The sequence below is a fragment of the Salmo salar genome, chromosome 18 (genome assembly GCF_965601325.2).
Source record: "Salmo salar chromosome 18, fSalSal1, whole genome shotgun sequence".
NCBI classification, from domain to species: Eukaryota; Metazoa; Chordata; class Actinopteri; order Salmoniformes; family Salmonidae; genus Salmo; species Salmo salar.
Window position 1 is genome coordinate 58682291 of NC_138308.1, and position 15699 is coordinate 58697989.

At 51.6% G+C, this 15699-nt stretch overlaps 1 protein-coding gene across 1 annotated transcript in view; it reads left to right on the forward strand.

Annotated features, from left to right (window-relative positions):
• The window catches only part of LOC123733092 (regulator of G-protein signaling 7-like), a 198986-nt gene that overhangs the window by 32697 nt on the left and 150590 nt on the right, over positions 1–15699 (forward strand). Inside the window, exon 2 of the mRNA XM_082964551.1 lies at positions 13403–13499. Coding sequence (XP_082820677.1) covers positions 13403–13499 — 97 coding nt within the window. The remainder of the gene's footprint in view (positions 1–13402; positions 13500–15699) is intronic.

Genomic DNA, 15699 nt, shown 5'->3' on the forward strand with positions numbered 1-15699 from the left:
ATTAAAGAACACCCTCTGTGTTCTGTTAGACAGGTAACTCTCCAGCCACGATATAGCAGGGGATGTAAAGCCAAAACACATTAGTTTTTCCAGCCTGTTATGATCAATAATGTTAACAGCTGCACTGAAGTCAAAACAAAACAGCTCCCACAATCTTCTTATCAATTTCTTTCAGCAAATCATCAGCCATTTGTGTAAGTGATGTACATGTTGAGTGCCCTTCCTTATAAGTGTTTTGAAAGTCAGTTGATAATTTGTTTACTGTAAAATAGCGTTGTATCTGGTTAGACAACATTTTTTTCCCCACAGTTTAAGTTTTTTAAGGGTTTGTAACAGGCTGATTGGTTGGCTGTTTGAGAAAATAAAGGGTGCTTTACTATTCTTGGGTAGCGGAATGACTATTGCTTCCCTCCAGGCCTGAGGGCACACACTTTCCTGTAGGCTTAGATTGAAGAGATAGGAGTGGCAATATAGTCTGCTTTTCATCAAAGATCTCTCTGTACTTTGCTCCGTTCATCTTTCCCTTGATCCTGACTAGTCTCCCAGTCCCTGCCGCTGAAAAACATCCCCACAGCATGATGCTGCCACCACCATGTTTCACCGTAGGGATGGTGCCTGGTTTCCTCCAGACATTAATGCTTGGCATTCAAGCCAAAGAGTTCAATCTTGGTTTCATCAGACCAGAGAATGTTGTTTGTCATGGTCAGAGTCTTTAGATGCCTTTTTTATCCAGCCGTGAAAATACTGCCCCCTAGCCATAACAGGTTAAACCACAGCCCTGCTGCCTGCCGTATCATCTCCTAACTCCCTCAGCCCTGTCTGGCAGAGGATGGCGCAATGACAAGTTAAATCACAGCCCTGCTGCCTGCCGTGTCATTCTGTTAGTTCATCATCTTTTCGCTCCAGGGAATCACTTCCTAATCAACAGTAAGAGGTGATGTAGCGATGCTGTTATTAGATCTTATTCTTTAGTGATTATCCAGATTAATGTTAGACGGAGGAAGGTCATCCCTCTCTTCTCTCTACTCGCTGTCCTCTCCTCACTCTCCTCACTTTCCTCTCCTCTCGTCTCTTCTCTCTCCTCTCGTCTTTCTCCTCTATTGTCCTCTCCTCTCTTGTCCTCTCCTCTCTCTCCTCACTTTCCTCTCCTCTCATCTTTCTCCTCTCGTGTCCTCTCTTCTCTCTCCTCGCTTTCCTCTCCTCTCTTGTCCTCTCCTCTCTCTCTTCACTTTCCTCTCCTCTCTTGTCCTCTCCTCGCTTTCCTCTTCTCACTTGTCTTCTCCTCGCTTGTTCTCTCCTCTCTCTCCTTGTTTTCCTCTCCTCTCTTGTCCTCTCCTCTCTTGTCCTCTCCTCGCTTTCCTCTTCTCTCTTGTCTTCTCCTTGCTTGTTCTCTCCTCTCTCTCCTTGTTTTCCTCTCCTCTCTTGTCCTCTCCTCGCTTTCCTCTCCTCGCTTGTCCTCTCCTCGCTTGTCCTCTCCTCTCTCTCTCCTCTTTCCTCTCTCTCTTCTCTCTTGTCCTCTCCTCTCTCTCCTCGCTTTCCTCCCCTCTCTCCTCGCTTTCCTCTCCTCTCTTGTCCTCTCCTCTCTCTCCTCGCTTTCCTATTCTCTCTTGTCCTCTCCTCACTTTCCTCTCCTCTTGTCTTCTCCTCGCTTGTTCTCCTCTCTCTCCTTGTTTTCCTCTCCTCTCTTGTCCTCTCCTCTCTTGTCCTCTCCCCTCTCTCCTCTCTTGTCCTCTCCTCTCTTGTCCTCTTTTCTCTCTCTGCTCTCCTCTGTTCTCTATCCAACACAGTTTAGCTGCTGAATCAATTATAGTCCTGGAGGAAGCTGTGAATACAACAACGGGCGGTGACCTCTGATGCTCTGAAAGTCGTTGCACTGAAACATTTAGCATCTTCTGAATCAGTCTTGCTCTCTCTTCAAACGGTCTGATAATGAATCAGGGTTATTTTAAATGAAAGCATCATGGCTGATGATAATAAATCAGGGTTATTTTAAATGAATGCATCATGGCTGATGATAATGAATAAGGGTTATTTTAAATGAGAGCATCATGGCTGATGATAATGAAAAAGGGTTATTTTAAATGAGAGCATCATGGCTGCTGATAATGAATCAGGGTTATTTTAAATGAGAGCATCATGGCTGATGATAATGAATCAGGGTTATTTTCAATGAGAGCATCATGGCTGATGATAATGAATCAGGGTTATTTTAAATGAGAGCATCATGGCTGATGATAATGAATCAGGGTTATTTTAAATGAAAGCATCATGGCTGATGATAATGAATCAGGGTTATTTTAAATGAGAGCATCGTGGCTGATGATAATGAATCATGGTTATTTTAAAAGAAAGCATCATGGCTGATGATAATGAATCTGGGTTATTTTAAATGATAGCATCATGGCTGATGATAATGAATCAGGGTTATTTTTGTAATAATGTTTTTTTAGGGTGTAATGTTAATATGGCAGCTCTTCCATCAATGTAATTCTCTGCATCATTTCCAATCCCCCATATATATTTGTAAATATATACAGTTGAAGTCGGAAGTTTACATACACTTAGGTTGGAGTCATTAAAACTAGTTTTTCAACCACTCCAGACATTTCTTGTTAACAAACTATAGTTTTGGCAAGTCGTTTAGGACATCTACTTTGTGCGTGACACAAACGATTGTTTACAGACAGATTATTTCACTTATAATTCACTGTATCACAATTCCAGTGGGTCAGAAGTTTACACACACTAAGTTGACTGTGCCTTTAAACAGCATGGAAAATTCCAGAAAATGATGTCATGGCTTTAGAAGCTTCTGATAGGCTAATTGACATCATTTAAGTCAATTGGAGGTGTACCTGTGGATGTATTTCAAGGCCTACCTTCAAACTCAGTGCCTCTTTGCTTGACATCATGGGAAAATCAAAAGAAATCAGCCAAGACCTCAGAAAAAAATTGTAGACCACCACAAGTCTGGTTCATTATTGAGAGCAATTTCCAAACGCCTGAAGGTACCATGTTCATCTGTACAACAATAGTACGCAAGTATAAACACACAGCCAGCATACCGCTCAGGAAGGAGACAAGTTCTGTCTCCTAGAGATGAACGTACTTTGGTGCGAAAAGTGCAAATCAATACCAGAACATCAGCAAAGGACCTTGTGAAGATCCTGGAGGAAACAGGTACAAAAGTATCTATATACACAGTAAAACTAGTCCTATATCGACATAACCTGAAAGGCCGCTAAGCAAGGAAGAGGCCACTGCTCCAAAACCGCCATAAAAAAGCCAGACTACGGTTTGCAACTGCACATGGGGGAAAAGATTGTACATTTTGGAGAAATGTCCTCTGGTCTGATAAAACAAAATAGAACTGTTTGGCCGTAATGACCATCATTATGTTCGGAGGACAAAGGGGGAGGCTTGCAAGCCGAAGAACACCATCCCAACCGTGAAGCACGGGGGTGGCAGCATCATGTTGTGGGGGTGCTTTGCTGCAGGAGGGACTGGTGCACCTAACAAAATAGATGGCATCATGAGGCAGGAAAATGATGTGGATATATTGAAGCAACATCTCAAGACATCAGCCAGGAAGTTAACGTGTGGTCGCAAATGGGTCTTCCAAATGGACAATGACCCCAAGCATACTTCCAAAGTTGTGGCAAAATGGCTTAAGGACAACAAGGTCTAGGTATTGGAGTGGCCATCACACAGCCCTGACCTCAATCCTATAGAAAATGTGTGGGCAGAACTGAAAAGGCATGTGCGAGCAAGGGGGCCTACAAACCTGATTCAGTTACACCAGCTCTGTCAGGAGGAATGGGCAAAAATTCACCCAACTGATTGTGGGAAGCTTGTGGAAGGCTACCTGAAACGTTTGACCCAAGTTAAACAATTTAAAGGCAACGCTATCAAATACTAATTGAGTGTATGTAAACTTCTGACCCACTGTGAATGTGATGAAAGAAATAAATGCTGAAATAAATCATTCTCTCTACTATTATTCTCACATTTCACATTCTTAAAATAAAATGGTGATCCTAACTGACCTAAAACAGGGAATTTTTACTAGGATTAAATGTCAGGAATTTTGAAAACTGAGTTTAAATTGGCTAAGGTCTATGTAAACTTCCGACTTCAACTGTATATATATATATATATATAGTACCAATCAAACGTTTGGATACACCTACTCACTCCAAGGTTTTTCTTTATTTTTACTATTTTCTACATTGTAGAATAATAGTGAAGACATCAAAAGAATGAAATAACATATATGGAATCATGTAGTAACCAAAAACGTGTTAACCTCTATGGGACCGGCGGGACGAATTCGTCCCACCTACGTAACAGCCACTGCCATCCTGTGGCGCGATTTTCAAAATCTTCAAAATCCTATTACTTCAATTTCTCAAACATATGACTATTTTACAGCCATTTAAAGATAAGACTCTCGTTAATCTAACCACACTGTCCGATTTCAAAAAGGCTTTACAACGAAAGCAAAACATTAGATTATGTCAGCAGAGTACCAAGCCAGAAATAATCAGACACCCATTTTTCAAGCCAGCATATAATGTCACCAAAACCCAGAAGACAGCTAAATGCAGCACTCACCTTTGATGATCTTCATCAGATGACAACCCTAGGACATTATGTTATACAATACATGCATGTTTTGTTCAATCAAGTTCATATTTATATCAAAAACCAGCTTTTTACATTAGCATGTGACGTTCAGAACTAGCATACCCCCCGCAAACTTACGGGGAATTCGCTAACATTTTACTAAATTACTCACGATAAACGTTCACAAAAAGCATAACAATTATTTTAAGAATTATAGATACAGACCTCCTCTATGCACTCGATATGTCCGATTTTAAAATAGCTTTTTGGTGAAAGCACATTTTGCAATATTCTAAGTACATAGCCCAGGCATCACGGGCTCGCTATTTAGACACCCGGCAAGTTTAGCACTCACCATAATCATATTTACTATTATAAAAATGTCATTACCTTTTGTTGTCTTCGTCAGAATGCACACCCAGGACGTCTACTTCAATAACAAATGTTGGTTTGGTCCAAAATAATCCATCGTTATATCCGAATAGCGGCGTTTTGTTCGTGCGTTCCAGACACTATCCGAAATAGTAAAGAAGTGTCGCGCGCTTGGCGCAATTCCTGACAATAAAATTCAAAGTATTCCATTGCCGTACGTCGAAGCATGTCAACCGCTGTTTAAAATCAATTTTTACGTCATTTTTCTCGTAGAAAAGCGATAATATTCCGACAGGGAATCTCCTTTTCGGCAAACAGAGGAAAAAATCCCAAAGGCGGGGGCGGTCGGGGTCACGCGCATAAGCTAGTGTCTCTTGATGGGCCACTTGAGAAAGGCGATAATGTGTTTCAGCCTGGGGCTGGAATGACGACATTCTCTTTTTTCCCGGGCTATGAGAGCCTATGGAAGACGTGGGAAGTGTCACGTTAGAGCAGAGATCCTTAGTAAATGATAGAGATGGCAAAGAAGTTCCAGAAATGGTCAGACAGGCCACTTCCTGTAAAGGAATCTCTCAGGTTTTGACCTGCCATTTGAGTTCTGTTATACTCACAGACACCATTCAAACAGTTTTAGAAAATTTAGGGTGTTTTCTATCCATATGTAATAAGTATATGCATATTCTAGTTACTGAGTAGGAGTGGTAACCAGATTAAATCGGGTATGTTTTTTATCCAACCGTGTCAATGCTGCCCCCTAGCCCTAACAGGTTAAACAAATCAAAATATATTTTATATTTGAGATTCTTCAAGGTAGCCACCAATTGCCTTGATGGCAGCTGTAACAAACCAGTTGCCTTGGATAAAAGTGTTTTGTTGTTGTACAGTATCCTCAAACAATAGCATAGTATTGTTTCACTGTAATAACTACGGACAAAAAAAATGTATGAAATGTATGCATTCACTACTGTAAGTTGCTCTGGATAAGAGCGTCTGCTAAATGACTAAAATGTAAATGTAAATAACTACCGTAAATTGGACACTGCAGTTAGATTAACAATCATTTAAGCTTTCTGACGATGTAGGACATGTCAATGTCCCGGAAAGTTGGCTGTTGTTTACAACACCATTCTAGTCGCATATTGAGAAGCAACTGTCCCGATTTCGGGAATCTGATCCTGTAGAGGTTAACGATGATAGCTCCTTGACTCAGTCAATCAGAGAAGATTACTGCTGCGACAAACAAGTTGGCTCTAATATGGCTTTTGGGGTGGGAAGGGAGGAGTGAACGAGTGGAGTGAACGAGAGGGGGGAGAGAGAGGATGGAGAGAGATCGGAGGGGAAGAGAGGAGGGAGAAAGAGGAGAGAGAGAGGAGTGAGCAGGAGAGAGAGGAGTGAGCAGGAGGGAGAGGGAGGAGAGAGGAGAGAGGAGTGAGAGGAGGGAGAAAGAGAGGAATGAGAGGAGGGAGAGAGAGGAGAGAGAGGAGTGAGCCGGAGGGAGAGAGAGGATGGAGAGAGAGAGGAGGGGAAGAGAGGAGGGAGAGAAGGGAGATTAAGAGGGAGTGGGCGATCAGGGAGGGAGAGGAGAGTTAGAGGTGAGGGAGGGAAATTAGAAAGGGAATTGATGGAGAGGAGAAGGAGAGGAGAGGTGAGGAGGAGAGGAGAAGAGAGAATGAGGAGATGGATAGAGAACGGAGCCTGTACCCATCTGGCTGCCAAGCCCCTCCAGGAGAGAGTGATAAGTGAGCAGGAGGGAGAGAGAGGAGTGAGAGGGAGGGAAATTAGGAAGGGAATTGATGGAGAGGAGAAGGAGAGGAGAGGTGAGGAGGAGAGGAGAAGAGAGAATGAGGAGATGGATAGACAACGGAGCCTGTACCCATCTGGCTGCCAAGCCCCTCCAGGAGAGAGCCAGGGGGAGGGATCTTCCTGATCCAAATGTCATCCCTGTTTTGGGATTATCCTGCATTTCCTGTCACTGATCATCTCTCCCTCCCTCTCTCTCTGTGTTATCTTTCTCAACCCCCCCTGTTTACTATCTTCTGCCAGGGAATTCTAAAACACTTCTGGTTGATGGGTAGTTGGGAAAATCTGAAATAAAAAGTTATGAGCCATATACTGTAGCTTCCTCTGGGTACGGGTGGTCCCTGGGAATAAGGTGGTCCCTGGGTATGGGGTGGTCCCTGGGTACCGGGTGGTCCCTGGGTACGGGGTGGTCCCTGAGTATGGGGTGGTCTGTGGGTATGGGGTGGTCCCTGGGTATGGGGTGGTCTGTGGGTATGGGGTGGTCTGTGGGTATGGGGTGGTCCCCGGGTATGGGGTGGTCCCCGGGTATGGGGTGGTCCCCGGGAATGGGGTGGTCCCCGGGTATGGGGTGGTCTCCGGGTATGGGGTGGTCTCCGGGTATGGGGTGGTCTCTGGGAATGGGGTGGTCTCCGGGTATGGGGTGGTCCCTGGGTGTGGGGTATTCTCCGGGTATGGGGTGGTCCCTGGGTGTGGGGTATTCTCCGGGTATGGGGTGGTCCCTGGGAATGGGGTGGTCCCTGGGTATGGGGTGGTCCCTGGGTATGGGGTGGTCCCTGGGTATGGGGTGGTCCCTGGGTGTGGGGTGGTCTCCGGGTATGGGGTGGTCCCCGGGTATGGGGTGGTCCCCGGGAATGGGGTGGTCCCTGTGAATGGGGTGGTCTCCGGGTATGGGGTGGTCTCCGGGTATGGGGTGGTCTCTGGGAATGGGGTGGTCTCCGGGTATGGGGTGGTCCCTGGGTGTGGGGTATTCTCTGGGTACGGGGTGGTCCCTGGGTACGGGGTGGTCCCTGGGTACGGGGTGGTCCCTGGGTACGGGGTGGTCTGTGGGTACGGGGTGGTCTGTGGGTATGGGGTGGTCCCTGGGTATGGGGTGGTCCCTGGGTATGGGGTGGTCCCTGGGTATGGGGTGGTCTCTGGGTATGGGGTGGTCTCCTGGAATGGGGTGGTCTCCGGGAATGGGGTGGTCTCCGGGAGTGGGGTGGTCTCTGGGTGTGGGGTATTCTCCGGGTATGGGGTGGTCCCTGGGAATGGGGTGGTCCCTGGGTATGGGGTGGTCCCTGGGTATGGGGTGGTCCCTGGGTGTGGGGTGGTCCCCGGGTATGGGGTGGTCCCCGGGTATGGGGTGGTCCCCGGGTATGGGGTGGTCCCCGGGTATGGGGTGGTCTCTGGGTATGGGGTGGTCTCCGGGAATGGGGTGGTCTCCGGGTATGGGGTGGTCCCTGGGTGTGGGGTATTCTCCGGGTATGGGGTGGTCCCTGGGAATGGGGTGGTCCCTGGGAATGGGGTGGTCCCTGGGTATGGGGTGGTCCCTGGGTATGGGGTGGTCCCTGGGTGTGGGGTGGTCCCTGGGTGTGGGGTGGTCCCTGGGTGTGGGGTGGTCCCTGGGTGTGGGGTGGTCCCCGGGTATGGGGTGGTCCCCGGGTATGGGGTGGTCCCCGGGTGTGGGGTGGTCTCCGGGTGTGGGGTGGTCTCCGGGTGTGGGGTATTCTCCGGGTGTGGGGTGGTCCCTGGGAGTGGGGTGGTCCCTGGGTGTGGGGTGGTCCCTGGGTGTGGGGTGGTCCCTGGGTGTGGGGTGGTCCCTGGGTGTGGGGTGGTCTCCGAGTACGGGGTGGTCTCCGAGTACGGGGTGGTCTCCGGGTACGGGGTGGTCTCCGGGTACGGGGTGGTCCCCGGGTACGGGGTGGTCCCCGGGTACGGGGTGGTCTCCGGGTACGGGGTGGTGCCCGGGAACGGGGTGGTCCCCGGGAGTGGGGTGGTCCCCGGGAGTGGGGTGGTCCCTGGGTATGGGGTGGGTCCTGGGTGTGGGGTGGTCCCTGGGTGTGGGGTGGTCTCCGGGTGTGGGGTGGTCCCCGGGTAGGGGGTGGTCCCTGGGAACGGGGTGGTCCCCTGGGAACGGGGTAGTCCCCTGGGAACGGGGTAGTCCCCTGGGAACGGGGTGGTCCCTGGGTATGGGGTGGTCTCCTGGTACGGGGTGGTCTGCGGGTACGGGGTGGTCTGCGGGTACGGGGTGGTCCGTGGGTACGGGGTGGTCCCTGGGAACGGGGTGGTCCCTGGGAACGGGGTGGTCCCTGGGAGTGGGGTGGTCCCTGGGAACGGGGTGGTCCCTGGGAACGGGGTGGTCCCTGGGTACGGGGTGGTCTCCTGGTACGGGGTGGTCTGCGGGTACGGGGTGGTCCGCGGGTACGGGGTGGTCCCTGGGAACGGGGTGGTCCCTGGGAGTGGGGTGTTCCCTGGGTATGGGGTGGTCCCCGGGTATGGGGTGGTCCCCGGGAATGGGGTGGTCCCTGTGAATGGGGTGGTCCCTGTGAATGGGGTGGTCTCCGGGTATGGGGTGGTCTCCGGGTATGGGGTGGTCTCCGGGTATGGGGTGGTCTCTGGGAATGGGGTGGTCTCCGGGTATGGGGTGGTCCCTGGGTGTGGGGTATTCTCCGGGTACGGGGTGGTCCCTGGGTACGGGGTGGTCCCTGGGTACGGGGTGGTCCGTGGGTACGGGGTGGTCTGTGGGTATGGGGTGGTCCCTGGGAGTGGGGTGGTCCCTGGGTATGGGGTGGTCCCTGGGAGTGGGGTGGTCCCTGGGAGTGGGGTGGTCCCTGGGTATGGGGTGGTCCCTCGGAACGGGGTATCCCTGGGAACGGGGTGGTCCCTGGGTACGGGGTGGTCTCCTTGTACGGGGTGGTCCCTGGGTACGGGGTGGTCCCTGGGAACGGGGTGGTCCCTGGGAACGGGGTGGTCCCCGGGAATGTGGTGGTCCCCGGGAATGGGGTGGTCCCCGGGAATGGGGTGGTCCCTGTGAATGGGGTGGTCTCCGGGTATGGGGTGGTCTCCGGGTATGGGGTGGTCTCTGGGAATGGGGTGGTCTCCGGGTATGGGGTGGTCCCTGGGTGTGGGGTATTCTCCGGGTACGGGGTGGTCCCTGGGTACGGGGTGGTCCCTGGGTACGGGGTGGTCCCTGGGTACGGGGTGGTCCCTGGGTACGGGATGGTCCCTGGGTACGGGGTGGTCCCTGGGTATGGGGTGGTCCCCGGGTATGGGGTGGTCCCCGGGTATGGGGTGGTCCCCGGGTATGGGGTGGTCCCCGGGTATGGGGTGGTCCCCGGGAATGGGGTGGTCCCCGGGAATGGGGTGGTCCCCGTGAATGGGGTGGTCTCCGTGAATGGGGTGGTCTCCGGGTGTGGGGTGGTCTCCGGGAGTGGGGTGGTCTCTGGGAGTGGGGTGGTCTCCGGGTATGGGGTGGTCCCTGGGTGTGGGGTATTCTCCGGGTATGGGGTGGTCCCTGGGAATGGGGTGGTCCCTGGGTATGGGGTGGTCCCTGGGTGTGGGGTGGTCCCTGGGTGTGGGGTGGTCTCCGGGTATGGGGTGGTCCCCGGGTATGGGGTGGTCCCTGGGTGTGGGGTGGTCCCTGGGTGTGGGGTGGTCTCCGAGTACGGGGTGGTCTCCGAGTACGGGGTGGTCTCCGGGTACGGGGTGGTCTCCGGGTACGGGGTGGTCCCCGGGTACGGGGTGGTCCCCGGGTACGGGGTGGTCTCCGGGTACGGGGTGGTGCCCGGGAACGGGGTGGTCCCCGGGAGTGGGGTGGTCCCCGGGAGTGGGGTGGTCCCTGGGTATGGGGTGGGTCCTGGGTGTGGGGTGGTCCCTGGGTGTGGGGTGGTCTCCGGGTGTGGGGTGGTCCCCGGGTAGGGGGTGGTCCCTGGGAACGGGGTGGTCCCCTGGGAACGGGGTAGTCCCCTGGGAACGGGGTAGTCCCCTGGGAACGGGGTGGTCCCTGGGTATGGGGTGGTCTCCTGGTACGGGGTGGTCTGCGGGTACGGGGTGGTCTGCGGGTACGGGGTGGTCCGTGGGTACGGGGTGGTCCCTGGGAACGGGGTGGTCCCTGGGAACGGGGTGGTCCCTGGGAGTGGGGTGGTCCCTGGGAACGGGGTGGTCCCTGGGAACGGGGTGGTCCCTGGGTACGGGGTGGTCTCCTGGTACGGGGTGGTCTGCGGGTACGGGGTGGTCCGCGGGTACGGGGTGGTCCCTGGGAACGGGGTGGTCCCTGGGAGTGGGGTGTTCCCTGGGTATGGGGTGGTCCCCGGGTATGGGGTGGTCCCCGGGAATGGGGTGGTCCCTGTGAATGGGGTGGTCCCTGTGAATGGGGTGGTCTCCGGGTATGGGGTGGTCTCCGGGTATGGGGTGGTCTCCGGGTATGGGGTGGTCTCTGGGAATGGGGTGGTCTCCGGGTATGGGGTGGTCCCTGGGTGTGGGGTATTCTCCGGGTACGGGGTGGTCCCTGGGTACGGGGTGGTCCCTGGGTACGGGGTGGTCCGTGGGTACGGGGTGGTCTGTGGGTATGGGGTGGTCCCTGGGAGTGGGGTGGTCCCTGGGTATGGGGTGGTCCCTGGGAGTGGGGTGGTCCCTGGGAGTGGGGTGGTCCCTGGGTATGGGGTGGTCCCTCGGAACGGGGTATCCCTGGGAACGGGGTGGTCCCTGGGTACGGGGTGGTCTCCTTGTACGGGGTGGTCCCTGGGTACGGGGTGGTCCCTGGGAACGGGGTGGTCCCTGGGAACGGGGTGGTCCCCGGGAATGTGGTGGTCCCCGGGAATGGGGTGGTCCCCGGGAATGGGGTGGTCCCTGTGAATGGGGTGGTCTCCGGGTATGGGGTGGTCTCCGGGTATGGGGTGGTCTCTGGGAATGGGGTGGTCTCCGGGTATGGGGTGGTCCCTGGGTGTGGGGTATTCTCCGGGTACGGGGTGGTCCCTGGGTACGGGGTGGTCCCTGGGTACGGGGTGGTCCCTGGGTACGGGGTGGTCCCTGGGTACGGGATGGTCCCTGGGTACGGGGTGGTCCCTGGGTATGGGGTGGTCCCCGGGTATGGGGTGGTCCCCGGGTATGGGGTGGTCCCCGGGTATGGGGTGGTCCCCGGGTATGGGGTGGTCCCCGGGAATGGGGTGGTCCCCGGGAATGGGGTGGTCCCCGTGAATGGGGTGGTCTCCGTGAATGGGGTGGTCTCCGGGTGTGGGGTGGTCTCCGGGAGTGGGGTGGTCTCTGGGAGTGGGGTGGTCTCCGGGTATGGGGTGGTCCCTGGGTGTGGGGTATTCTCCGGGTATGGGGTGGTCCCTGGGAATGGGGTGGTCCCTGGGTATGGGGTGGTCCCTGGGTGTGGGGTGGTCCCTGGGTGTGGGGTGGTCTCCGGGTATGGGGTGGTCCCCGGGTATGGGGTGGTCCCCGGGTATGGGGTGGTCTCCGGGTGTGGGGTGGTCCCCGGGTGTGGGGTATTCTCCGGGTGTGGGGTGGTCCCTGGGAGTGGGGTGGTCCCTGGGAATGGGGTGGTCCCTGGGTATGGGGTGGTCCCTGGGTGTGGGGTGGTCCCTGGGTGTGGGGTGGTCTCCGGGTATGGGGTGGTCTCCGGGTATGGGGTCGTCCCTGAGTATGGGGTGGTCTCCGGGTACGGGGTGGTCTCCGGGTACGGGGTGGTCCCCGGGTACGGGGTGGTCTCCGGGTACGGGGTGGTCCCCGGGTACGGGGTGGTTTCCGGGTACGGGGTGGTCCCCGGGAACGGGGTGGTCCCCTGGGAACGGGGTGGTCTCCTGGTACGGGGTGGTCTCCTGGTACGGGGTGGTCTGCGGGTACGGGGTGGTCTGCGGGTACGGGGTGGTCCCTGGGTACGGGGTGGTGCCTGGGAACGGGGTGGTCCCTGGGAGTGGGGTGGTCCCTGGGAGTGGGGTGGTCCCTGGGAGTGGGGTTTTCCCTGGGTGTGGGGTGGTCTCTGGGTGTGGGGTGGTCTCTGGGTGTGGGGTGGTCTCCGGGTATGGGGTGGTCCCTGGGTAGGGGGTGGTCCCCGGGTATGGGGTGGTCCCCGGGTACGGGGTGGTGGTCCCCGGGTACGGGGTGGTCTCCGGGTACGGGGTGGTCTCCGGGTATGGGGTGGTCACATAAAAATTGACTCAACTTGACATTGGCTCAACTTACCCAATGTCCTTTGGCTCAACTTACCCCAAGGCAAACATTTTTACTATATTAGCCTACACAGCTACAAATATACACTTTCATGCTAGGTTTAGGACCTCATATTGAAGCTAATAGAGACACTAACTGATGTTTATAACAATGTTAAAATGATCTACTTTGGTTTAGATACAAGCATAATGAAACCTCTAACACAATAAATTAATTCAATCTGTTTTTTTGGACCTAACTTGCTGGTCACTTTTTCCATGTGGTTTCTTCCTTCAAAGTCTCCATGAAATGATCACCTCTTCCTACATATTTGGTCACATGATTCATTTTGAGTGTTTCCTAGGAACAATGGTGGCTAAACTTCCCCCTTTGATTCAACTTCCCCCCACTCTCCCCTGAGTATTGATGCTGCTGATGTTCATTCAACCATATTCTCTCCTTTCTTTTCCAGATGGAAGATGTCATCGCTCATATGCAAGATGAGAAAAATGGAATTCCTGTCCGCACAGTCAAGAGTTTTTTATCTAAGATCCCAAGTGTTTTTTCAGGTAAGACATAACATTTTATAGTTACAGTAAAAATATGTGTGAAAGAGTGAGAGCGAAAGAAATATATATATATACAGTTGAAGTCGGAAGTTTACGTACACTTAGGTTGGAGTCATTAAAACTAGTTTTTCAACCACTCCACAAATTTCTTGTTAACAAACTATAGTTTTGGCAAGTTGGTTAGGACATCTACTTTGTGCATGACACAAACAATTGTTTACAGACAGATTATTTAACTTATAATTCACTGTATCACAATTCCAGTGGGTCAGAAGTTTACATACACTAAGTTGACTGTGCCTTTAAACAGCTTTGAACATTCCAGAAAATGATGTCATGGCTTTAGAAGCCTCTGATAGGCTAATTGGCATCATTAATTGGAGGTGTACTTGTGGATGTATTTCAGGGCCTACCTTCAAACTCAGTGCCTCTTTGCTTGACATCATGGGAAAATCTAAAGAAATCAGCCAAAAGTTTTGAGAATGAGACAAATATTAATTTCCACAAAGTTTGCTGCTTCAGTGTCTTTAGATATTTTTGTCAGATGTTACTATGAATACTGAAGTATAATTACAAGCATTTCATAAGTGTCAAAGGCTTTTATTGACAAATACATGAGGTTGATGCAAAGAGTCAATATTTGCAGTGTTGACCCTTCTTTTACAAGACCTCTGCAATCCGCCCTGGCATGTTGTCAATTAACCCCTGGTCGGGCTTTAAACGATATAACATAGTCCTATATTTGAAAAAAAATATATATACATTTTGTTATGCTAATGGCGATAGGATTTGTCGCTGGATGTCCATCCCGTATACGAACCACGTTGTCCGATTTCAAAAAGGCTTTACAGCAAAAGCAAAACATTAGATTATGTTAGAGGAGTATATCGTAAAAGTAGCCACATAGCCATTTTCCGACCAACCACATGCATCACAAATAACCAAAAAACAGCTAAATGCAGCACTAACCTTTGACAATCTTCATCAGATGACACTCCTAGGACATCATGTTACACAATACATGCATTCTTTTGTTCGATAAAGTTCATATTTATATATAAAAACAGCATTTTACATCGGCGCGTATTGTTGACTAACTATTTTCCCTCAAATGCGTCCGGTGAAACAGCGCCACAATTTACTAAATTACTATTCGAAAACATTTTTAAAATGTAATATTGTCATTCTAAGATTTATAGATTAGCATCTCTTGAAAGCACCTGCAATGCCAGATTTAAAAATAACTTTACTGGGTAATCACACTTTGCGATAAAACGGGATGCGATACTCCGAAAAATAAGCTACCGTTACAGGTCAGCGCCATCTTGGAACAATCGCATATCAAATCTACTCTTGTATACTATTGTCAATAATCCCTTACCTTTGATTATCTTCATCAGAAAGCACTTCCAGGGATCCCAGGTCCACAACAAATGTATTTTCGTTCGAAAAAGTTAATCCTTTACGTCCCAATAGCTTGTTCTTGTTAGTGCGTTCTGAAGGCTGCTCCAAAAGCACCGTCGGCCGCGGGACTCCTCTTTCAATAAAATGCATTTTTTTATTTATTTAGGTTCGTTCAAACATGTCAAACGTTGTATAACATAAATCTTTAGGGCCTTTTTCAACCAGAGCTCCAATAAGATTCAAGGGGGACGATTGCATTGTCTTTCTAAACGTTTCGAAAGGGGAGGGTAGCCAGGGGCGCCGGCGTCATAATGGTGATGGCCCTCCTCATGTGACCACGTTCCACAGACTCTCATTGTGTCAGTTTTCACAGTAGAAGGCTCAAACCACTTTGTAAAGACTGGGGGCATCTAGTGGAAGCAATAGGAAGTGCTCAATGAACCATTGCTCACGATGTGATTTATAGGCAAAGTGATGAAGTTGAGTCCGCAATTCAGAATTCCACATCTTGTTACGATCGGTCTCGGGGTTTTGACTGCCATATGAGTTCTGTTATACTCACAGACACCATTCAAACAGTTTTAGAAACTTTAGGGTGTTGTCTATCCACAAGTATTAATTATATGGATATCCTAGCTTCTGAGTTTGAGTAGGAGGCCGTTTAAAATGGGCACCCATTTTTTTTTCAGAAATCGCTGTAGCGCCCCCTATCCTAGGCGACCGTCAAGAGGTTAACTTCTGGGCCACATCCTGACTGATGGCAGCCCATTCTTGCATAATCAATGCTTGGAGTTTG